The sequence below is a fragment of the Gracilinanus agilis genome, chromosome 2, assembly GCF_016433145.1.
Source record: "Gracilinanus agilis isolate LMUSP501 chromosome 2, AgileGrace, whole genome shotgun sequence".
Taxonomy (NCBI): Eukaryota; Metazoa; Chordata; class Mammalia; order Didelphimorphia; family Didelphidae; genus Gracilinanus; species Gracilinanus agilis.
In genome coordinates, this window is record NC_058131.1 from 213,431,069 (window position 1) to 213,457,957 (window position 26,889).

The window sequence follows — 26,889 nt, forward strand, 5'->3', positions numbered from 1 at the left end:
CTCTCTGTATCTGTAAAATGAGAATAAATAATAAATATTTGCATTATTTCCCTAACAGGATTATCAAGAGTAAATCACTTTGAAAATCATAATATGGCATAAAAAGTTTGTAATTGTGTATTTAATAAGAGAAAATTTTGATTAGAAATGAATTTTTCTTAAATTGTGGAAATATTAATACTGTGTTTCAGTATCAAGTAATCAGATGTTTAACAAGGACCTACATATATAAGGGAAAGCACTGGGAGCAGCATAAAACATAGTCCCTACTTCGAAGAGCTTAAAAATCTAGTTGAAGAGATCAAGGAAACACTAAAAGATAAATAACATTAGATACGAAGGAGCCAAACTGTAGTTATTTGGATGTCAGGCTAGGAAGTGGGAACATTAGTTGAGACTCAGGCCTACAACATACTTTTTTAAAAAACTCTTACCCTCTATCTTAGAATTGAATATTAAGTATCAATTCAAGGCAGAAAAGTGGTAGGACTAGACTATTGAGATTAATGACCTACCCAGGGTCACACAGTTAGGAAGTGTCTGAGATCATATTTGAACCCAGGTCATCCTGACTTCTGAGTCTAGTTTTCTATCCACTGTGCTATCTAGCTGCCCCCTATAAGTATTAAGGCATATCTTTATATTAGTGAAATTGTAGCACTTAAGATAGATTGGAATGGGAAGATAAGAAAATAGTACAGTAATAAGCATTACAATTGTCTAAGAAAGATATAATGGGAACCTGGACTAAATAGTAGCAGTAGAAATGAGAAGAGTTAGTTTAGGTATCATGAAGGAAAGCCCAAGAAAATCTATTGACTGGCTAGATAAGTAAATAAAAGAAAGGACAAACAAGACCCAAAAGATTCAAAGTGACAGAAAATAAAGGTAATAGCAACATAAATAAGAGTGGATATATAGCCAGTTCCAGGAAAAATATGATCTCTGTGACCACAGAAAAATCACTATGCCTTTCAGATCCTCAGTTTATCCACATCTAATAGAACAACTAGAATTAAAAGATGTCTTCCAGTTTAAATTCTACAATACTTTAAATAAAGGATATTAGTGAGATCGATTCAGCGCTGGTTATCAAGTGAAATTGAAAGTTGTAAATTGAAACAATGAAGACTAGATGAGCTAAAGGAGGCACTGTAGAAGAGAACAGAAGACTGAATTAAACAGATGAGAGGGGAAAATAGTCAGCAAAGGAAACAGCGTTGAGAACATCAAAAGAAAAAACAAAATGGTATATCAAATTTTGGGAAGAAAGAGCTGATCAACTCTGTCAAGGGCAAAAGAGATCACATTGTACAAAACTTACAATTTTGGGTATTAGACTAGTAAAAGTCTCCTAACGTGCTAAGCTTTGGAGTTTTCTGAGATTTCTTACAGCAGCAGTCTTACAACTTAGAATTATGTAAGTTTTGCCATTTTATAAATATAAATGGGACATTAGAAAACTATAGTAAAAATCATTAATATGACAGGATATAATGTGGATTAGAGCATACCTCATGTAGGAGATAACTGATAAAAGAAACAAACCTTTCTTAAAACATTCTCTAGTCTATTACCATGGATACTAGAGACGCTACTTCATAATGTTATAGATATAGACAAGAAATTTTATAACAACACTTTTTAACCCATTTAATAAGTGACAAAATAGACTCAGATCCAAAATTTCTGGCTCTAAATTCAGTTTTCTTCTCACTATACCACTGTTAAGGCACTCTCCTTGGAAACTATTAAAAGACACAGCTGGAAGCAGGAAAATTATATATACGAGTATAGATATATTATAAATGAAGGGGGGGGAAACCCATATTTAATGTCATGTAATGCATTTTACTCCCTTTGTAGTGGAGATAAAGGACTGTAAATCTGGAATATTATAGATACTCTCAGACACAGTCAAGAGTTAATTTCACTGACTTGCTATTTGTCTTACATGTGCATCTTATTCCTTAGAAAGAAAAGGATCAAATATAGCATATGCTGGGTCATATGGAATAAAATGGAATAAAGTGATATTTTGGTGCCACTGGAAAAAAACACCCCTCACCTGATAAAGAGAAATTTTTATCTTAAATTATTGTTCTTTAGATTTTTTAAAATTTAATTTGGTTTATAGTTATTCCAAACTAATTTTGTTTTAGTTTAGATGAGCTAAATTTTTAGTCTAACTTCCATAGTATAATATTAGATTGTCTTACACCTTAGAAACAAAACTCTGGAGCCAAGAAAGAGTGAGACTTGGCTCTCATCATCCCTTCTGAGTTCTGACCAATCAGAGCCAGATCACAGCCATAAAGTCATACTAGACATCTTAAGGCAAATTCAAAATGAGTTGTATGAAACTTTCCCTGCTTGAGTGATCTTTTTTTTTTTTTTTTAAGTTCCATAGTGCACATTTACTTGTTATTTCTGTGATAGCCAATATAAGTTACCCTCTACTATAATTTCTCTTTTAGGGTTATCTTGTCTCCTTAATAAGAATAAAACTATCTGAAGTCAGTGGGATCTCTTATATTTTCTTGATGATAAAGATGACACCAACCACAATCACAATTTGAATTCTGCAAACTCAAAAGGGGCAAACAGAATCCAAGTATATACTGCATTATCCCCCAATTTAGCAATTAAAATGAGGCATGACAGTAGTTGAGCCAAATTAGTCAAGAAACACTATGAGTTAGAATCTCATTCCCACTTTTTTTCAGGGGATTTGAAATCTTCAGACTATCTTTTAGCAGACTTTGTCTAAAAGAACCACACTTATTGATAAACCATCCAGCATCGCTTATTTCTCCAACAAAAGGGATATATACAAATCATCCTACCCTGTTTCTTTTATCACTTAAAGCATATTTAAAAGGTGCTAGAACATCCAGGAAGTCTTTTGGAGAGTACTGAAATTTGGAGTTTCCTGAAAATCCAACTCCTACATCCACTGTGGATTTATTAACTTCAAAAAAATGTTTGGCAGATGCAATCTTCCTCCCAAGGTGAGGACATAATAATAACATTGACTTTCCAATATACTTTCCTGTTAACCTAAGAAAGGGTGACAGAGATGTTCTACCAACTAAACTACTACAATTTAATTCAACAAAAATATTAAATAAATATATGAAGGACTCTCATAAAAATTATTTTAAGTATTACTCCAAGTATTCCAACTAAAATGTACTATCTTTATTCTTATATATTCCAGTTTGGAGCCAGGGGTTGGTGGCAGTTTGGAGGCAGGGGTCTTGAATTGTAGCCCGTGTTTTACAAACAAAAAGCATGGCTTAATTAAAAATTATTTGAGTAACAATATAGGTATGAGGGAAATGTTTTTATTTGTATTATTAAATATATTCATTCTCTACCAGTTTTCAGGGAATTAAGTTATAGGTGAAAGATACTGAACTAGGAACCAGGACTCCTGAGTTGTAGTTGTGGTTCTGCCAGTATCATATTGGTAAAATCACTTCCCCCTTCTGGGCCCCAGTTTTTTCTTCCAAATAATGAAGGAGCTGACTTTGATAATTTTTTAAGGTTTCTTCCAGCCCAAATATTCTGTGACTCAAGAATCATGGTTTGTCATCAGTACCCATTTACAAAAAACAAATCTGACATTAAATTAAAATCACATTTGCTTGGGAAGGGAAAATATAAAAATCTTTCACATTTTGGCAAGTACTATTTAATAATAAACTGTCACCACAAAGGAATACTGGGAGTAACAAATGAATGCATGTAAAAGCATTTTGTAAATACTAAAATATAATGCATTAATATTCTGACACAGTCACAATGTGCTTCAAATTCCTTTGCAAAACATTTAAAAGGTAATTAACTCCTTTTATGATTTTTAACTGTTTTATTAAAAAATCTGACCTATCTAGCCTGCAAATTATTTGTCATATATTTGAAAAACATAATGAAATTCCAGAGATTCTCAGTTTGTAATAACTTTCCAGCCAATATTAAAGTGCCCTATTTTCTGCTCTTCTTATTCCCCTCAACTTCCTAAATGCATTACTGCTCTAAAGCTTGAGGGACGTGTGAATATACACACGCACACAAATACCCCTTGGGTGCTAAAGGCACTGAGCCAATTGTATCAGATGAGAAGAGTTATCTTTTTGATCACACACCTGGTCATGTGCATTCCCCAAGATCTTGTTTTGAAGTTTTACTCTGCCAAGAGTTACACAGATGGTTTTAGTGTATTATCCCTGGTTACCACATCAGTAGTTTCCTGGTTCTGGTCTACTTCCTCGCAGGCAATAATCTCTCTAAATAGTTTTTCAGGATCTATTAGTCTTGCTGTTCTCTTTATTCTGAAGTCTATATACAAAATCAAGAGCATCTTAATATTTTAAAAGCCCTAAGAACAAAGTCTTAATAGAAATTTGATGAGAATGAAAAAAATTAAAGGACTTATAAATACATTTTTTCTCACGGCTCCACACCTTAGCTGTACCAGTCTAGGAGTGTCAGAAAATATTTTGCCAGCAATTAATTAGTAGTTACTAAGTACCTATAGAGTGCCAAGTATGGAACAAGGAAATTACCAGAGAATACATTTCAAATCCAAATATTTTCACCCCAAATAAGAAAGTAGTAAATCTGGCAAATTTTAAGACAACAGGCATCAAATTTAAGTGATTTTAAATATGCTTATCAACATTAGATAAATGTTTAGCTGGCAACTACATTAAGAGGAACATAACTCATAATGGCTTAAAAAAAGAACATTTACCCTATCATAGTCAAGTGGTCATTTCATACAGGTCAGTTTTATTGGAATCAGCTATCAAGGTTTCTATTACTTCAAAAAATACTGTTTTATTTGGTAAATAAATGGCCAGTTTCAATCACTCTCATTTGGTTCCAAAGTCAAAAACAAACAAATAAACAAACAAAACAGAAGAAAACTATTACAATGACACACAAAGTTAAAAGGTGACTCAAGAGAACCACATTTTGATATTTAATATTCAAATGAGTTAATTCCAGAAGGGAAAGCATTTAAATCTCTTACTATAGCACTAAATGTCTTCAGGATTTACTACTTACTATATTTCTTATGAAAATAAAATTGTCAACAGGCTGCTATGAGAGTTACTATGAATTTAACCAAAATCCTACTTGCCAGGGTATATAATGCTGCATGTCATTCTATACTGTTCATTTATTTTTATTTATATGTGTAGATGATCCTCAGATTTCTAATAATTTGTTATACTCCATAAACCATTACTACATAATGAAAGTTTAATAATAAATTTTGAGACAAAGTCTTGGGTAGAGAGAACATTGGAACAAGGAAACAAAAAGGATTTTCAAATATAAAGCAGTGTACTAAGAACTCATGATCTAATTAGCAAATGCTAATTTCATACAATACTAGATCATATAACCACTGTCTATACTGTCAAACTTGCAGCATTTCAAAGCCCAGAGGACACAAATCTGTTAACATTTTCTTTGCATCTCTCAATAAAATACAACAATATTTTTCAATAATTTCAATATTTTCAATGTTTTTTAATTTTAAATATTTTCACTACTATATGTCAACCATTATATACAAAGGACATATTTAGGACATAGTACATATACAAAGTAAATACAAATATGTTATCATGTATTTCATATTCTCCGAATATGAACTGAATTCTCTCCTATTAAACTGCAAGTTCCATGAAGGGCAGTGACAATGACTTATCCAAACTTGGTAATACATTAAGCAGTTAATCTAACTCCATAAAGCACTCTGCAAATTTTTGTTGAAAGTGAAGGAGGCAACAAGGTCTAGCAGAAAGCACACTAGATTTGGTATCTGGTAATTTGGATTTGCATACCAGAGGTATTACTTACTGTCTATGTGACCTTGGGCAAGTTATTACAACTCTTTAGAACTCAAGTTTCTTCATCTATAAAAGGAAGCTTAGAAGAGCACTTCCATTTCTAAGTCTTATGAACCTAAGATCCCTTCATATGAATTATAGTATTAAAAGCATGTTAACGGAATTTACATGGACAGAAATGTTGCCTACAGTGTGGTCAGTTCAGTCCTTTTTATATTCACATCAGTCCTTTTTTTTTAAAAGAAAGTCCTAAATCTCTTTAAAGATCAATGCATATGGTTAGAAGTTGATTCTTGAAGGAAAGTACATTTATAGTGCTGGTCCAGTTTTTCCTAAATAGTCAAGTTCTCCTAACAACTCACATGTCACCTAAAATTAACTCTATCATGTATCATCTTATGTGTTACTTAAAATAAATTAATATCTACTACTATCCATACAAATATTTTCACAAAGTTAAATTTTCATGCAAGTATAAAATAATATATAACCAAAAAAATAACAGGATGCTCAGAAAATTGTTTCCTAAGCTTCACACATTAATGCTTTTTGTATCTCTACTATTCCTATGACCCAATAAAACGTGGTGGGAAATGGAAAGGATTTCCTCTGTTAAGAATATGCCACAGCTACTATATTTTAGCCCAACTCTATTTGGTTTAAAATAGGAAGCCCAAGCTTCCCCTCTGCAAAGACACAAACAACTTGCCTGCCTCAGAACAAAAAGCTTTACTATTCACCTGGCACTTGCTTCTTACTTCTGTATCAACTGATACAGTTTGATTCTCACTAAGTCAAATGATTTATCTGAAAAGTACACAGAATACCTCTGACTTAAGTAATTTTACATTCTGAGATAAAATTAACTTTGACCCATTTGTGTCAAGCAAGAAAACCAAATACATCTGTAGTGAGCTTATTTTTTTATGAAGAGACAGTAATAAATCAATCATAGGAGTTTTACACTGGCATGGCATGTGATTTCACCTCTGTACCCCAATTTTTCTCTATGTGCATGCTACACTTAAAGAAATTCTGAGCTTTTAAAAAAATTACTTTTTTTCAAAGACAAACCCTAAAGACTTGATTTATTTGCATCTTGTTTATCTTAACAGTTACAACTCAAAGAATTACATTCTCAATTTTAAATTAATAATTTTTTCTCTTTTATAAACTAGGTTTTTTAGGGGGTAGAGATGGAGTTCTATCTGCCAACCCACCTACCATGCTCTGTGTGTGTGTGTGTGTGTGTGTGTGTGTGTGTGTGTGTGTGTGTGTGTGTGTCTGTTTGTGTCTGTCTGTCTCTCTCTCTGTCTCTCTCTCTCTCAACCTTTATGTTCTACCTTAGAATCAATTCTAAGGCAAAAAAGCAGTAAGGGCTAAGCAACTGGGGTTAAGTGACTTGCTCAGGATCAAAGAGCTAGGAAGTTATCTGAGGTAATATATGAACCCAGGACCTCCTGTCTCCAGGCTCTATGCACTGAGCCAACAAACTGTCCCTTGCCATGTCTTCTTAATTCCTTCTTATGACAATTAGTCAATAAGCCAGACACTGTAAAGCACCAAGGACATAGAAATCAAAGTAAAACTATCCTTGCTTATAGCTTCAAGAAGCTCACCTTCCAAGGAAGGAAACAGCATAAAAACAAGGTGTTTGGGGGGAGACAGGAAGGGGATCAGTTTCATGGAGAAGGTGGCAACTGAAAGAAATCAAGGGTTCCAAGAGGCAGCAGGAAAAAAGGAAAGTATTTCAGGTGTGGGGGGAGAGTCATTGCAGAGGCACAAAGATGGAAAATGAATTACTATGTGTAAGGAAAACAAGGACAATTTGGATGGATTGGAAGATGAATAATAATAAAGCCCAAGATATAGGAAGAGGCCAAGTTGAAAAGATCTTTAGATGCCAAACGAAAGATTTTTTTATTGTATCTAAGGAATCACTAGAACTTATTAAGTAGGACGTGGAAGAGATTACAAAATCCAATTCAAAAGGCCAACGCAGTAGCCTAAATGAGAGTCTGACCCTAGAGAGGTGGCTACATTTATGAGTTGCAAGGGGCCATATGCAAGAGATGTTGTGGGGACAGAAATGTCAAGATTTAACAATTAGCTAAAAGTGTAGGGACAACAATAGTGAGTAGTCGAGAATGATAAGCAATCAAGAACCTGGGTGACTAGAGGGCTGGGGATGATCTCAAGAGAAAAAGGGAAGCTCAAATTACATTTGGAGAGGAAGGTAAATGAGGTGTTTTTAACTTATTAGGTTTGACTTGCCTACATGACTTCCAGTTCAACATATTCAATAGATAGCTTGTTATAAGGAACTAGAGCACAAGACCTGGGTTGGCTATACAGATCTAGGAATCATCTGCATAGAAATGATAATTAAACCCAAGGGACCCAGCAAGTTCACCAAATAAATGTAAAAAGAAAACAAGAAGAGGGCCTTGAGGACATTCATAATTAGGGATGTGATATGGATGAAGGTACAGCAAAAGAAAATGAAAAGAACTAGTCAGACAAGTAGGAAGAGAACCAGAAGAGAGTATGTGTTATATAATGTCAAAAAGAGCAGATCCAGGAGAGGTGATCAACAAAGAGAAATAAAAAAGAATGAGGACTGAGAAAAGGCCATTATGCTTAAAAATTAAATGTAATTTTGGAGAGAACAATTCCAATTAAGAGATGAGCCAAGAAGCCAGAATGCAAAGGGTTTAGAAGAGAGAGGCTAGGCAGAATAAGTGAAGACAAATCGATTCTGAATAAACTTAGACCTCTTTCTGACAAACTTTTCTCAACCTATTAAAGAAAACACTTATTCTCTTTCTATCTTGATATTAAAATTCTTTCTCTCCTAGGTTCAAATCTGGCCTCAGACACTTCCTAGCTGTGTGACCCTGGGCAAGTCACTTACTTAACCCCCACTGCCTAGCCCTTACCACTCTTCTGCCTTAGAACCAATATATAGTATTGATTCTAAGATGGTAGGTAAGAGTTTAAAAAAATAAAATAAAATAAAATTCTTTCTCCAGGTTGCACAAAAGCCCAAACCTAAAAAAATTTCAGAATGACTTATCCCAATTATCTATTTTCTATACGTCCTACGAGGCTACTTTCCATAGGTCATTGCTATGTACATACTCAAGTTATCCCTCAAAAATTCTGGCCTGTATATTTTCTAAAAGAGGCCTAAAAACCAATTGTTTCACAAGGAATTTCAGTAACTACTTGTTCTGCTAACTATATGTTCTGTCTTGTATGTCCCTTCTGTGTTCACTAATGCCCCAAGGGAGATAGCATTTTTTGCATTTGGCACTACCCCCCAATGCTAAATAATAGTAATTTCCAACTAAATAGTTTATGACGCCAGTGTAACAGGACTCTGCTTAAAATGAACATTTGAAATGAAAATATGTACTTTCCCCCCTTTAATATCTTGCATTCAGGGTAGTACATAGATCCATCCCAAGGCAGACCAAAGATCCTTGAGGGAAACCTTTGGAGCATGGGCCAGTTTTGGTTAGAATCCAAGGAAATATGTCATATCTGGATGTTCCTCCCAAGGGACTCAAACTCCAAGAAAATGGAGTTGAGTTAGGATGACAATGTGAAAGCTGGACTAAAATGAGATCTTCCTTGTGGAAATTTCCCCAAATCACTAGATGAATCTAGACCAGAATTACAATATCATTTTAGATCTGGATAAAAGCAAGTCACCTAAGCCTATCTTTCTCTAGATTAAAATCTAAACCTCTCAGTTAGCCCAGAATCCCTAGGACCTTAAGTGTGGTGTGTGGCATGGATCTAGATTCTAAAAGACACTCCAACAAGCATTACAAACAATTTTAGTACTGGATCTTTCCCTAAGTTCATTTCATCTATAAAACTGGATTAGAAGCAATACAATATCCTATTTTTATAAAAATAGGTAACGAGATTAGTATATCTGATCTAGCTATTTCATTGATATTTTCATGGAAAAGTAAGACACCATTCTTTCCTTTTTTATTTTTTCAAGTGTCAACCCAGTTGGTACATGACATTAGGTTTGGTACCAAAGAGCAAAAGGTTCAGGAGTGATTAAAATCTTTTTATAGTGACTAACATGGTTTCCTAGCAGAATAGGCTCTTTATAAATATTAACTGAATTGAACTGCTGACTAGGTCCACTATAACTCTATATTGCTTAATCTTACTTGGGCCTTCAGTGGAAGAAGGCAGTCCTTTTACACATTCCTAAATGACTCATTACTGTACTCACCATGCCCCTTTTCCAAACATTTTTATCTCCTGTCAAGCCTCCCATAGTTCCCTCTCAACTGTGAATCTTGCCTCACTTAAAAAACGGAGCCCATTCAGTTTCATCTTCTCCTCTCCCTTGTATTTCACATCACTCAGATAACTCTGATAATTATTTCCACCTTCATCTCTGTTTCATATGAAAAAGTGGTTCATCTGCATGCTAAGACAAACCTCTCTACACAGACAAGTGACCACATTCCATCCCATCTTCTACAGTATATTGCCTCTTCCATCATCCCTACTCTTTTACTAATTTTCAATCACTGCTGCTTCCCTACTGCTTAAAACATGCCCATGTTTCCTTTGCCCTCTATAAACCTTCCCTTGATCTATCTATCCATCTTCACTAGCTGTCATCCCATCTCTCACTTCCTGTTTGTGGCTAAACACCTTGAGAAGGCTTCAGCTTCCTATATTCTCACTTTCTTCTTAAATCTTTGCAGTCTAAAGTCTCACTTCATCATTCACCTAAAGTTGCTCTCTCCAACATTATCAATGACCTCCTAACTGCAAAACGAAATGGCCTTTTCTCAATCTCCATACTTCTTGAGCCTCCCTCTACCCCTGCAGCCTCTGACATTGTCAATCTGCTTGTTTCAGACAGTCTCTAGGTTTTTATGACACTGCTTTCTTGGTTCTCCTCTTACCTATTTTATCACTCCCCATTTTCTTTTGCTGCATCTTCACCCAGGTCATGCCTGCTAACTATGGATATCCCAAAGGTCTATGTCCTAAGCCCCTTTCTCTTTTCCCTGTTTTACTTCATTTGGTAATCTCATCAGTTTGAATTTAGACCCAGATGTCTCCTGACTCTAAGCTCAGCAACTTTGACAATATATCATGTTGTCCCCAAAAAAACCACCAATTAAACATTCACAACTATTAAGCTTAATGGGAAAAAAAGGCCTTCAAACTATATACAGATATAGCTATATATTATTCATCCTTTTAAACCTGGTCTTTGTCCATTAAGCCCCCCTATATTTGTATCTACGTTGACCTCCGAGTAGTTCCTTAATTCACATTAATGAAGCATCTTAGAGGCTTTGGGTCCATTCTTAATCCACATTTTAACTTTGTTGAAGCTAGACATATAGATTCTACTGGTCCTTCAATCTTCAAGGCAGACACATATACCTCACATTGCATACAGGATTCATTACTCTCTTATTTTGTCTTACCAAGTAATACTTGAACCAATATCAGTGGAGATAATTACATCAAGAAGGCTCAAACTGTTTTGCTACAGATCCATTCTGCAAAGCAGAGTGTTGGGATGTCTTAACTAAATATGCACACCCAGAGGTCCAACAAGGATTCAATGAATTCATTCAGTGTAAAGCACCACTTGAGATCAGTAGTTCAAAAAATCTGCTGCAAATTAACTGCTAAAAATAGTATATCATCAGAAGTAAATCTTTATTCCTGGAACCACTGCTGGTGGCCTAACACTCCAAAGACAAGCTACTGAAAAGGACCCATGGCATAGTTAAGCTTTTCCTTACACCATGTAACTGCTACACCTTGTATTTTAACACCTTTTCAGACAATAAGCTTTGGTATTCAGTACATAATAAATTGAATTTACCTCCTGAAAGACAACTCTATAAGATTTTTAACTTTCAAAACAGTGTAGATCTGTATCTCTAGAGGAAATTACTTCACTAGAAGTTTCCTATATCACTGAAAACACTAGTATGGCTTTTGTTTTTTGTTTTGTGCCCCTATCTTCTATCTCAGAATTAATACTGTGTATTGGTTCCAAAGCAGAAGAGTGATAAAGGCTAATCAATTGGATTTAAATTATTTGCGCAGAGACACACAGCTAGGAAGTGGCTAGAACCCTATTTGAACTCAGATCCTCCTATTTCCAGGCCTGACTCTCAATTCATTGAGCTACCTGGCTACTCACTGGTCCAGTTTTTTAAAAAAATTAAATTATACATTACTATTAGAATTTTGAGATAATTAGGAAATCAATTATTTCATTACCCACTGATTTTTAGATCAAGCCTACTTAGACACTGCTATCATACCAGAGAAACTGATTTTTCCAAACAGATAAAGTTCTGCCATTGTTCTTCTCAATGATTCCCCTCTCTTTATGCTTCAATACTAATAGAAGGAGAAAAGGAATACAAAATGCAGAATCTTGCTCAAAGAGAGCAGAAAGAGTAGCAATGAATTCCTGCATTAGACTCCAAAATCTTCTACTTCAGCTACTGGAGAGATATCACAGCATAGCAGCAGTCTAAGGTTACCTTAGAATTCGGTAATCAAATTAATCATACATGCAATAAGGGAAAGCAAGAGATCAAATTCCTTCTTCTCCCCTCCAGGAAAACTGAATACTATTTTTCCTCAGAAAAGATACTGACTTCTACATTAGCCAACACTTCCCTCTGGTGTTCACTAAGATTCTGGAAGCTATGGAATGTCAGACTTCACTATCATTATAAAGTACTAAGCTCTCCCATATTTACATTTACCCAAAATTAAATAGGCATGATGTCAGGAAATATAAATTCAAGGTGGGTTTCCAGCAATATCATCGAAGAAAAATAAGTTCATATAACTATGCATGTTAGATTAGATTTTCAAATTAGCCCTAAATTAATGCATTCTAGAACCAATATTTAAAATGTAAGTTTCACATCTAATATTAAGATACCTGATCAATGACCCAATACAATGCCTCACCATCAGATCACAATGACCCAGTTTTCTTCACTGTAGGTTTGAATAATACTTGAAGCACTTGACTTCAACACATCAACCACTACTCAAATATCTCCAAAAGTCATTGAAGTGAGCTACAACTCTTACATAATTCTTTGGAATAATATTCTTAATAAACTACAGAAATAAAAAAAATCCCCAAAAAAGAGCAATGAAAAAGATGTTTATGTCATGAAATCTAGTTCTCTACTGATAAAGAACTAACCAAAAGTGACAAAGTCAGCAAAATGTAGTTTCATCTAGTTACAGTCAGACAATAAGTTGGCAAAGTTGTGTCAGCTGAAGAATATGAGCACAAACATTCCTATCACAAAATAAAAACTCTATAGATCACTTGGCTTGCCCCAAGTTTTTCACACACCAGTATGTGTAGATGTCCCTCTGATAGACCATAAACTCCTTGAGAATAAGAAATTTGGGGAGGGATCTTTGTATCACCTGCACAAAGCACAGTACCTAGGACGGTGTTTAATAAATATTTGAATGCTGTATGACTAGGAAAAAATGAGCCAGTTATGTAATGAGACTCAGAGATATCACATGAGTTATCACCAAAATGCTAACTGATTTAAATCAAGGTTTATGGTGCATCCTCTTATGGAGTATTTATGGGAAGCCATAGAAAAGAACCTCAGACAATAAATTAGCAATGGGTGAACAGTGATTTGTACCACTGAAGGGAAAACCAAATCACTGAAATCAGTTAGCTGTCAAAGGATTAATGTCACAAAACAAAAAACTGTTATGTGCAGAAACTTTTTCTTTTTCTAATATGAATAGCTTTCTAACTCAAATGACTACCAATATGTCCACCCTAACATCTCTTTCTAAAGTTCCTATAACTAGTTTCTTTATATATAAATATGGAAACAAATTAAAATATGCAGGAGAAATTGTGGCAGTTGAAAAAGATGCAAAAGTATGTATAAAAAAATCTTCATATTGAACTTCCATTAGTAGCATAGTTGCACAGTGTATATTGCTTTACAACACAGACTCTCAAAAGCACAGGGTCATATATATTATAAAGTTTTTATGTTTCTACCAATTCAAAAAAATCTTAATGAAATAGGTCTTTCAAAAACCCTGAGCTCTCCTAACCTCAAGTATAAAATTAAAAGGGGGCTAGTTACATTGAAAAATGAATCACACCATAAAGTATCACAAACTCACTCCCAGAAAGATGGCACTATTGGAAGAAAGATTGGAACTATTTTTACAGTAGTGGGGCCAGACTGAAGCAAGATATTCAAGATATATGAAAGGGAGACTTAACTTGTAGCATAATGCTTACTTACCTAGGCAAGGTAAACAGCCTCTTTACTACCCCCACATATATAATCATCCCCAGGAAATCATCTGTTTATCAAAGAGTATTCTTTTATTCTCTGTTAAATCAAAAAGCCAGATATATAATGTCACACTAACTACCTGAGATAGCTGAAATGATAACTGTTAAGAAAACAGTTTCAAACACCTTCAATACATTTCATCCTTTCTTATCCCCAATAATGAAAAATTCCGATAAGGTAACAACATCTAAGAAGTAATCTGAGAAATCACAACCTAGTTATGGTTTCCTACAGTTGCTAAAGCTCTTCACATCAGATAATGTAGAGCGTTACCTTACGAAAAACAAATACACTTCTCCAGAGCCAGGAGAGATCACAGAAGACACACCTAGGAAGTTCATGAAATGAGATTCATCAGTGCACAAATGACCATTTTCTGCAAAATTCTGTTTGAGGTTTTTATTTTTAATGCCATGCCTAATTCAAAAAGGAATTAGAGGCAGGACTTAGAAGCATGTGGCTTTCCTCCTATAACTAAAAAAAAATTATTAAATAGGGTTTAACTATAGCAAAAGTCAGCATACTCAGGCGAAAGTAGAAAAAAGAAACCAAAACCTATTAAATAAATTTTAAAGGTCAAAGAATATGAATATTTTTCAAAAGAATTGTGAAGCAGGGACAGCTAGATAGCACAACAGATAGAACACCAGGCATGGAGTCAGGAGGACTTGGGTTCAAATTGGACATCAGATATATCCTTGTTGTGTGACCCCAGGGAAGACACTTAACTAGCCCTTACTGCTCTTCTGTCTTAGAATCAATTCTAAGACAAAGGTTAGAGTTTAAAAAAAATGCAAAGTATCAATACAAAAATGCCCCACTTTGGGGGGTGAAAGGGGAGGTCCAAATCATTAATAATAAGAGCAAGTTTAAACAATTCTTAGTTTTATCAAATGTTCCAAAAAATATTTAATTGAAAAGCAGAAATTTTAAAAAGCAATTTTAGAGGTGCTTCTCTTTCCTTACATTTGAAATGAAGGTGTTAGACTCAAACCAATGCCCACAAGATCCCTCCCAGCTCCACTATAATAAATTAGAAAATATTAATAAATGAGTCATTATCTAGAGTCAAGCAATCAGAATGGCAAAAGTCTATACAAAAGAAAGTTAAGTGGAAGAAATGAGGGATATTTAAAGTGAAGAAAAGAAGACTTCGAGATGACATAGCAACTGTCTTTTAAGTCTGACATGGTTGTCACGTGAAAGAGGGATTAGAATTGTTCTGATTAAGGGGGCAGCTGGGTGGCTCAGTGGATTAAGAGTCAGGCCTAGAGGGGGCAGCTGAGTAGCTCAGGGGTTTGAGAGCCAGGCCTAGAGACGGGAGGTCCTAGGTTCAAATCTGACCTCAGATACTTCTCAGCTGTGTGACCCTGGGCAAGTCACTTGACCCCCATTGCCTACCTTTACCACTCTTCTGCCTTGGAGCCAATACACAGTATTGACTCCAAGACAGAAGTTAAGGGTTAAAAAAAAAAAAAAAAAAAAAAGAGTCAGGCCTAGAGACAAGAAGATCTAGTTTCAAATCTGGTCTCAGACACTTCCTAGCTGTGTGACCCTAGGAGGGCCTTTATTGCTCTTCTGCCTTGGAACCAAGACAAAGTGTTTATTCTAAGATGGAAGGTAAGGGTTTAAAAAAAAAAAAAAAAGAATTGTTTTGTTTGGTACAAAAGAGAAGAACTAAGTATAATGTGAAGAACCTGCAAAGAAGCAATTCACTTAATATCAAGAAAAAAACCTCCTAATGATTATTACTTTTCCAATGTGGAATGGGTTCCCCCTCAAAGAGAGAAGCTGGATAATAACTTTGCAGACATGTTATAACAACAATCTTTTTCATGTGTGGGTTTGACAAGATGGCTACCCAAATCATTTCCCATTTCTCTTTTCTAGCATTCAATTAAGCCCACAACCAGGCCTACTCAAGAAAGGGCATAATCAAATAATCTTTTATGGGTCATAGAGTAAAATGTTTTAATTTGTCACTGTTTTTTTTTTTTGTCTAGAACTATGATTTCACTGCTATAGTGTGCCTGTGGTAAGGAGATTTCTTCTTTCAATGTAAACCAGAAAACTTTCTGTAACAGAATATTCTGAGGGAGCTGCCTGAGCACTAAAAGGCTAAGAATTTGCCCAGGATCGCAGTCAATATGTATCAGGTATTCTACTGTAACATGCTGCCTCTCATTTTCCTATTTAATGGAACATTCTAACCAGTAATGGCCACGAGAATAAATTAAAAGGAAAAAGAATAAACTCAAGAATAAATGGATAATTTATATAAACAAGAAAAAGAGCCTTAACAAAAATAGGGAGTTGAAAGCATACATTAATGAGCAGGCTCACTTTAAATAATCTTTTTTAAATAAAATATCACAAACTAATAATTAGCAACTACTACAAAATGGTCACATTTTTCCTTAGGTATAGATTGGCCTTTTCTGAAAACAACTTCAAACAAGAAATATAAAGGGAAGACAAGCATTTATTCCTAAAACTTTGTTTCCTATTTCCCACAAAAGAATATTTTATTATTAATCTAACATATAAATTTACTGACTCTTAAGAAATTGTCAATCTATATATATATACACTTAGTATACTTTAAATTAAGATCCCCATGTGGACTCAAAGTCATTCAGAGTGAAAACAATTTAAAAACAGTGTCTTTACTTACTACAAGTTTTATCACAGAACTTATTTGTGGCACTTACAGGAATGTAATAGATGCCCATTTTAGGAGTTTCATTGGCTGTCAGAAGCATTCCTATTGTTAAAAAAAAAAAAGGTTAAAAAAACATAGCAGATAGCAAAATAAAATAACTTTTTTTACATTTTTTCAGGTTTAAGATTTTTTCTTGATTTATTTTTTTTAATTTTTTGTTTTATTTCAGTAACAAATTTATACATAAGTTTTCCAAGGTTACATGATGCATGTTGTCTCCCTCCCCTCTTCCCTCCCCTCACCCAAAGTTGGCAAGCAATTTCACTGGGTTATACATTTATTAACACATTTGAGTATTTTCAAAAAGTTTCTAATTCCATGCAAAATTATGTTATCACAGAAAAAAATTAAACTAAAAGAGTCTTATTCTGTGTCCTTGAGCAATTAATATGACTTTTTTGGACCTCAGTTTAAACTAAATCTCCAAAATTTATTCCAAACTCTACATAAAGCCTAAAAAAATACTTAAAAGGAACATGTTTCAAAATTCAGGGACAAATGTAAAAGAGCTTCAATGCATTCTTTCTCACTACAACAAATGGCAGGGTCTTTTTGCACTGACAAACACTGGAAACTGAGGAGGTACCTGTCAATTGAAGAATGGCTAAATAAGTCATAGTACAGGAATGTGATGGAATACTATTGTGCTCTAAGAAAATATGAAGGGGGTAGCTTCAAAAAACCAAGACTCGGGGGGCAGCTAAATGACTCAGTGGATTGAGAGCCAGGCCCAGAGATAGGAGGTCCAGAGGTAAAATCTGGCCTCTGGCACTTCCTAGCTATATGACCCTGGGCAAGTCATTTAACCCCTATTGCCTAGCCCTTACTGCTCTTCTGCCTTGGAACCAATACACAGGTAAGGGTTTTTTGGGGTTGGGTTTTTTTTTTTTACTTATAAGTCTTTTTGGTTAATTAATTAATTTAGAATATCTTTCCATGGTTTCATAATTCATGTTATTTCCCTCCCCTTCTCCTTTCCCCTTCCTGGAGCTGATGAGCAATTCGACTGGGTTTTACATGTATCATTTATTAAAACCTATTTCCATATTGTCAGTATTTACAATAGAGTGATTGTTTAAAGTCAACATCCCCAATCGTATCCCCATTGAAAAATGTGATCAATCATATGTTTTTCTTAAGACAGAAGGTAATGGTTAAAAAAAAAACAACCAAGATTCACAAACTGATACAAAGTGAAGCAAGAATGCAGAGAACAATATAACAATTATGTTCAGACAATTCTGAAAGATCTAGAAACAATGATCAATACAATGACAAATCACAAATCCAGAGGATCTATAATGAAATAGGCCACCCATCTTGTAAAAGGAAGGTGATCAAATCAAAAGTGTAGATGGAGACTTTTTTGGGGATGTGACCAGTGTGAAAATTTGTTTTTTTTTTTTTTAAACTATATATTTCTGTGAGAGGCATCTTGTTTTTTCCTACTTTCTCAACTGGGAGGAAGAGAAGGCAAGATTGTGAAAATATGGAACTAAACTGAATTTTTTAATTAAAAAAATTACAGGGAGACAGGATTGTTCCAGATTTTCAGTCAATATAAAGTCTTTTCCGCAAACTGTCGAGGAAAACAGCTTAGACCTTTGATCCAAGATTCACAAATAAGCTGATAACACTACTAAAAGTGACTTGAGGGGGGAGCTGGGTAGCTCAGTGGATTGAGAGTCAGGCCTAGAGACGGGAGGTTCTAGGTTCAAATCCGGCCTCAGACACTTCCCAGCTGTGTGACCCTGGGCAAGTCACTTGACCCCCATTGCCCACCCTTACCACTCTTCCACCGAGGAGCCAATGCACAGAAGTTAAGGATTTAAAAATTTAAAAAAAAAAAAGTGACTTGATTCAGTGATTCATAAATATATGGCTGGAAGGGATCTTGAGGATCTCCAAGTTCAATCCCCACATTTTACAGTTGAGAAAACTTGAGCCCTAGAGTAGTTAAATGATTTGCTTATCACGAAGTCAGTAAGCAGCAAACTTAATGTTTGACTCAATCTATCAAAAAAGCATTTATTAAACACTGGTCACTGTGCTAGGGGATACAAATACAATGAAATTATCTCTAACATAAGAACTGCGCATTCCAATGAGAGAGAAAACAAAATATATGAATACAGAGTGAATAAATAAATACAAAGTAGTTAAATATACTATAGTTTAAGAAGAAGAGTACTAGGGCAGTTGAGATGATTAGCTGTCTGAGCTGTGACAAAGGAAAAGGATTTATAGAATGTAAAGATGAGAAGATGTATTCCAAGAAGAAGAGACAGTCAGTACAAAGACATGGAGACAGGAAATTGACTTGTATATAAGGAACAGAGAGAAGGCTAGTTTGATTGGATAAAAAGGGAGAGGTTGGAAGGAGAGCAATGTCCAATAAGGCTGGAAAGATAGGTTGAGGTGAGGGTTAGGTTGAGGGTTTTAAAAATTAAACAGTTTATATTTGATTCTAGAAACAAAAGAAAGTCAGTAGGGTTTACCTGCTTATTTGCTTTTTTCATTTTTTTATTTAAACACCAAAAAAGTCCATATACATAACAAACTCAAAAAAGAGAATTGTAAATGAAATTGTGAATTTCCATTTCCTACCACTTATTAATGTATATGACAAATTCTGTATGTTACTTTCAAAACTTTTGTACATGTCTTTGTTTTTTTCTAATTTTTTTCTCTTCTCTTCTATGCATTTTTAAAATGTTTCAATGTCCCTCTTTTTGGGCATCAATATTTTTAACTCTACCTTCTCCTCCTCTTAATAAAAAGCTGAAAAAGGAAAATAAAAACTTTGTAACAAATGAACACAGTGAAACAAAATAAATCAGTGAATGTGTCCAAAAATATATGTCCCTTTTGGCACTTTGAGTCTATTGCCAGTCAAAAGGCAGCTAAAATGTTTCATCATAGGTTCTCAGACCTGATTGTTCCTTAATTTTTTCAAACTAAAGTTTTTTTAGTTTTTGGTTCTTTTTGTCTTTCTTTCCAATGTTGTCCTTGTAGAATTATTCTGAATCTTCTCACTTCACTTTGTATCAATTCATGTAATTCAGGATATCTGTAATCATCTCTATTACAGTCATATTCCAGTTTCTTAAGTATTCCTTTATTGATGGACACTCTCTTCAGATTCTATTTCATTTTTTTCCACTTTAGATTCTAGTTCTTTTTCTTTTCTTTTAATTCCCAGTTCAAGATCAGCAAGTTTGTTTTGCTTAGGACTCTTTCCTCTTTGGTATTATCATTTCTCTTTCCAATCCCCCATGCCATTCCCTGTTGATTTTGATGTATTATACACCAAACAGCAGGGGGAGTGGAGAGAAGGGCAATGTACACACAGATGAATGCATACACATGTGAGTGTATGTGTTCAACCATTATTTATCCAGTTTTCAGAAGAGTAAGCTTCATCTGATGTCCGTTTCCCTTACTTCTACCCATGCTTGCATAGACTTATTCTCACATACTCACCTTTGCATAAGAAATTAATACTGATTGTAAATCTATGCTATTGCCTTTTTGGAATACAATGATCCCTCACCTATTATATTCATTTTATTATTTATATATGTTTTAAGGCTTTATAAATCTTTCCTACTCTCCTATAAACCTTTTCTACACTCTTATTTAAATTAACCTTCCCATATTCTCATAAACACTCAGCCAATCAGCTCCCAGGATACAGAACACAGTGCTGTGGTTGGTTGTCTTTCATTCCATCAGCCAATAGTGTGCCATGTATAATTTCATATTGGCAAACTTGCGCAAACCATAGTGGTGTACTGCATTTCCATTGTGTACAGTATGGTATTCATCTGCAAGATTCCATGACATAGTCAAAACTCTGCCATAGAGAATTAGATACATATTTTTTAAAACCTATGATATAGTGAAGCCATAAGTGAACCACAATATAGCAAGGGACAACTGTACTACATTCCAAGGTTTCTAATTTAAATTTGAAGCTACTAGATCTTATGTGAATCTGACTCTTGTTACCTGAGAGAGGGAAAGGAGAGGGAGGGAGCCAGAGACAGAGAATATTTACTTTGCTCTCCACCTCTAACAAACCGAGGCAATTTTCATGTATAATTTCTTGTATTGGGGTTTATTGAGTCCTGGAGTGATATGATGCACACTCAAGGGTTAGTATACTTAAGGAAGATCCCTCTGACAGCAGCATGTAGAACAGACTAGAGCAAGGAGACTAGATAAAGGATGTTGCAGTAACATAGGCAAGAGATGATAAAGTTAAGAGTAAGGAGATAGCTCAATAAGGAAAGCAAAAGATATGGAAAAGGCAGAAATTAAAAGTCTAGAAAACTGACTAGATATTAGGAATGCATAGTTAAGGATAATACTGAGATTTTGACTTCAGGCAGTCTCACTCCAAATTTTGTGTTCATTTCCCTGAACCCAAGACACTCTATTCCACCTCCTACTCAAGTATGAAAGGGATTTTCATAAAGCTCTGAGCATCCTCTAGGATCCTCAGGAATTCCAGGGGTTTTCCATTAGCACCAGGATCAAATATAAAATATTCTTTTGGGTTTTTTAAAGCCTCCCTCAGTTTGGTTGTGTCCTAACTTCCATCTTCTCACACTTTCTTCCCCTCCACATGCTCTCTCTCTCTTTTTTTTTAAACTCTTACCTTCAATCTTGTATTCAATACTGTGTATTGGCTCCAAGGCAGAAGAGTGGTAAGGGCTAGGCAATGGGGGTCAAGTGACTTGCCCAGGGTCACACAGCTGGGCAGTGTCTGAGGTCAAATTTGAACCTAGGACCTCCCATCTCTAGACCTGGCTTTCAATCCACTGAGCTATCCAGCTGCTCCTCCTTCCCCCCCCTCCCCCCAATCTCTTTAATCCAGCAACACGCCTTCTGGTCATTACTCACATACAGCATTCCATCTCTAAAGTCCATGTCTTTTCCAGCACTGTCTCTCTTGGCTGGAAAGCTCTTCCCTCTCACTCCTGCCTGCTGGCTTCCTTCCTAACTCAGTTCAAATCCCAGTAATCCTGTTTTCTTCTTCCTCCACAGTTAGTATCTTCCCTTCAGGTACTACCTCCCATTTGCATTGTATATAGCCTATATGTAAATTTTTTCATAAGTTATCTGTCCCTTTAAAATGTGAGCTCCTTGAGGGTAAAAACTTTTCTTTGTTATCTACAGCATTAACATAGTGCCTGCCACAGAAGAAGCATTTAATAAATGTTTGTTGAATGACTACATGGATATGTGTAATAGAAAAGACAGCTAGTGAACCAAATAGCATTTGTTACATTTGTACTCCCAATGCAAATGCTAATCAAATGATTTTAATGCAGCACTGGTGGGATAAACCAATAGATCAGATAACCAAAACAGATAACCAAAACAACTAGCCAAAGAAGAGTTATCAGCAATTTTTCTGTCAATCTCAGTAATGAGACTCTTTATTAACTATAGAGCTCTCACAGGTCTTTCTTACTATCAGTTCTCACATACTTTTTATACAGTACAATGGCAGAAAACACAAACAATGGTATAGCAATCTCACAATATGCAAAAAAAAAAAAAAATTAAAATTTTCCTCCATTTTCTTTAAAAAGGGGCTTTCTTAGGGGCAGCTAGGTGGCTCAGAGGACAAAGAACCGGGCCTAGAGATGGGAGGTCCAGGGTTCAAATCTGGCCTCAGACACTTCCTAGCTATGTGATCCTGGGCGAGTCACTAAACCCCCATTGCCTAGCCCTTACTGCTCTTCTGCCTAGGTACCAATACTTAATACTGATTCCAAGACAAAAAATAAGGGTTAAAAAAAAAAAAAAAAGCAAAAGGCTCTTAAAGATCCAATTAAACTCCTCAAACCAGAGAGGCATATAGTGAACTAAGAAGGAATCTTGGAATTTGCACCCTGATACATCCCTGGTATATCATGCTTTGTATTACAAAGTTTGAGCCAGAACCTGAGTCCAGGTTCTGATACAACTCCTTCATTTATCATGTTTTCATTACAATTTTTATATTATTGCTATTTGTGTATGTCTCTTTTCTAGACCATAAACATGATGTGGACAAGAAACATATCCTAAACAAGTAGGACAAATTGCTGGCAAACAAGTGCTTAATAAATATTTGCTGAAGTTGCTGAATCAAGTGAAAATTATATTATTCTTTTTATCTCATCTATTTACAGAGAACAGGAAAGAGAAAATAAAGGGAAGATAATTACATTTAAAGTACTAGAAAATGTATCTTTAACAATAAATACACCCACACATATGAGCAACTAACTGGTAACTTGCATATATTTAAACATAAATGATGTTGCCCATCAGCTTTGAGTAGCACCCAGAAGGATTAAAATGCTGAAGATTAAAAAGTAATTTCATATGGCTATGAAGGAAATTAAGATTAGTAAGGTCAATTAATGCTGAGCCACATGTCAGGAATGCAATTAAGCATTTTAACCCAATGTAGTTATGTAGTGTACATAACAGATTAATGTGTCCTGATCTCAAAGTCAGAAACCAAAATTTCCTTGACAAAAACAAATTAACAAAAATGCAGAAAAGAAAACCAAAACCAACAGTCAAGTCTAGAAAGGCAAAAACTTAGATGAAGATAAATCAAATATATACACAAGCACACACTCACTAGATATCTGACCATTATCACATTTATTCTCAACGGTTTAGTAGCTATTGAGTACTATAAAAACCTTTGGTATTTCAGCAAGTTTTATGGAAGTGTAAGCAAATACTTAAATTTCAAATTCTGAGGAAAACTATCAGGCTACAATAGGACAGAGCATATCATAATTGCTTCAAATACTGGCACTAACAAAAGTGATGTCAATGCAATTTCCAAGAATCTTCAACCATAATTAAAGAAAAAGTCATAAGGACTAAATATGTCTCTACAGAATGATAGAAAATATCTCACAACTAAAAAAGAAGCTCCCTGATCAAAAGAAAGTTCCTCAACCTGTCTCCACTGGCTTTGCTTCTTTACACTCTGCATCTCACAAGAGAACAAAGCCACACCTATCAAACCACAGAAAAGACTAAGCTGATTACATGAGAGAATTCCAACTAGATTGAGCTAGATTTATTTCTTCAATGAGGCATGAATTAATGACAACCATATACAGAACTAGAGATATAAGCTGACTGGCTACCACTCTAAATTGGAGAATATCAAGACCAAAACCAATTATAAATATGGAAGATAAACAATTTCATAGAGCCTGAGGAATGTCAGAAGTTACTAACAAATAGAAACATAAAGGTTTCTTTTCAAACCACTAAGGGGAAAAATTAATTTCAGGAGAGATACAATGACCTTCAGAGAAACAAAGAGAAAAACAAATAACAACAAAAAACAATTCTTCCAGGATCAAAAGGTACTGAGCACCTGTAGTCAACATGGAACTGTTCTATGGTCTAGTCTCTTATGATCAGATATTATGAAACTATCAAGTCTCCCTTTGAAGCATCTGGCACTGGCCACTGTCTCATACAATTTACTAGTAGACAGTCTACAAGTAAATAGAGTTGCCAGAGGGGGAAAAAAGGCTGGGAAGTCTCTCCTTGTGTTTGCTTTTACCTTGATTTAATACCATGCTTAGAAACCATGTCAATATGAACCAATGTATTTAGCTTATTAAATGGTGTTTTACTTGGAACTCATAATGAATTATTATTTAGGAATAATGTGGTAAATGGTACTTAAGTTTCCAGGCTAGCTCACTGAAACCTATGTATCTCACAAGGTAGATGAATGAATAATATTATTACTAATTGAGACCTGGGTCCAAAGAATGGCAGATGAAGACAAGCATAAAATCTGGCTTCCACTGAGTATATCTCTCCAAAGTTACCAAGTATTTCTTAACTGCTAAGTTTAATGGCAGCTTCTTAGGTCATATCTTTTTCTATCTCCTTACTGATTTTGGAACAGTTTTCTACCTCATCCCTTTTTTTTCATGACAATGTGCCTCCCTGATTCTCCTCTTGTATCTCTCCTAACTGTATCCTTAGCTGGAACATCATCTAAGGCCTATCTTCCAATGTGGTTGTCCACCAAGGCTTTGATCAGAGACCTCTCTACACTCTAACAACAGTCCTTAGTGATCTCAGCAGCTCTCATGGTTTTCTTTTCATTTCCTTTATTTTTTAAAAACCGTACTTTTTTTTAAACCCTTACCTTCCGTCTTAGAATCAATACTCTGTATTGGTTCTAAGGCAGAAGAGTGGTAAGGGCTAGGCAATGAGAGTCAAGTGACTTGCCCAGGGTCACACAGCTGGGAAGTGTCTGAGGCCAGATTTGAACCTAGGACCTCCCATCTCTAGGCCTGGCTCTCAGTCCACTGAGACATCTAGCTGCCCCCAAAAACCCATACTTGTGATAAGTAGTATCTATTTAAAACTTATCAGTAAGTATCATCTGTACTGGGGATGTTAGAAAGCCTTCCCAATAAGATCAGGGATGAAGCAAAGATGTCTAATATCACCACAATTTAATATTGTACTAGAAATGCTAGCTATAGCAATAAGAGAAGAAAAAGAAATTGAAGGAATTAAAGTAGACAAAGAGGACACTAAAGTATCACTCTTTGCACATGATATGATAGTATACTTAAGAGAATCCTAGAGAATCAACTAAAAACAAGTTGAAATAATTCATAACTTTAGCAAAGTTGCAGGATACAAAATTAAACCCATATAAATCATTAGCATTTCTATGTATCACCAATAAAGACCAGCAGCAAAAGAAAGAGAAATTTCATTGAAAATAACTCTAGACAAGACAAAATACTTGGGAACCTACCTGCCAAAACAACACAGGAATTATATGAACACAATTACAAAAAACTTTTCACACAAATAAAGTCAGGTCCAAACAACTGGAAAAATATTAACTGCTCACAGGTAATTCAAGTTAAATAGCAAAAATGACAATTCTACCTAATTTAATTTACTTATTTAGGGCTATACCAATCAAACTACCCAAAAAATTTACAGAACTAAAAAAAATAATAAAATTCATCTGAAAGAATTAAAGATCAAGAACAGCAAAGGAATTAATGAAAAAAAAAATGTGAAGGAAGGAAGCCTAGCAGTACCAGATCTCAAAACTGACTATAAAGCAGTAATCATCAAAAAAATCTGATACTGGCTAAGAAATAGAATTGTGGCTCAATGGAATAGATTAGATACACAACATATAAGGGTAAATGACCTTAGCAATCTAGTGTTTGATAAGTCCAAAGATCCAAGCTACTACAGGAAGAACTCACTATTTGACAAAAACCGCCAGGAACTGTAAAACAGTATGGCAAAAACTAGGTATAGACCATTATCTCACATCCTACATAGCAAAAGAAAGTCAAAAAGGATATATAATTTAAATATAAAGGGTGATATCATAAGTAAAATAGAATAACATAGAATACTTTTGTCAGATCTATTGAGAAGGGAAGAATTTATGACCAAACAAGAGAGAACATTACAAGATGGAAAATGAATAATTTTAAATAAATGAAATTCAAAAGTTTGTATATTTTGTACATTTAAACCCTTATTGTATCTTAGAATCAATATAAGTATCAGTTCCAAGGCAGAAAAGCAATAAGCTAGGAAGTATCTGAGGCCAAATTTGAACCTAGGTCCTCCCAACTTCAAACTTGGCATTCTATCCAAGAGATACCTGGTTGTCTCATGGTTTTCAATTATTAGCTCTATGCAAAATGAACTCTCAAATTTGTATATCCAGGCCTTATATCTTTACAGAGCTAGATATTTCTATATGAATCTCAAAAGAAGTTTGTTTTCTTCCCTCAGGACTGACCTCTTTTCCAAACTTTCCTATTTCTACTGAAGGTATTAGTAGCCTTCTAATCATCAATGA

At 34.8% G+C, this 26,889-nt stretch overlaps 1 protein-coding gene across 3 annotated transcripts in view; it reads right to left on the minus strand.

The window, feature by feature from the left end:
* Positions 1 to 26,889, minus strand: part of NOL10 (nucleolar protein 10) — a 121,225-nt gene that overhangs the window by 49,262 nt on the left and 45,074 nt on the right. For all 3 annotated transcript variants that reach the window (XM_044663637.1, XM_044663638.1, XM_044663636.1), the window contains one exon: positions 16,975 to 17,027. In XM_044663637.1, coding sequence (XP_044519572.1) covers positions 16,975 to 17,027 — 53 coding nt within the window. The remainder of the gene's footprint in view (positions 1 to 16,974; positions 17,028 to 26,889) is intronic.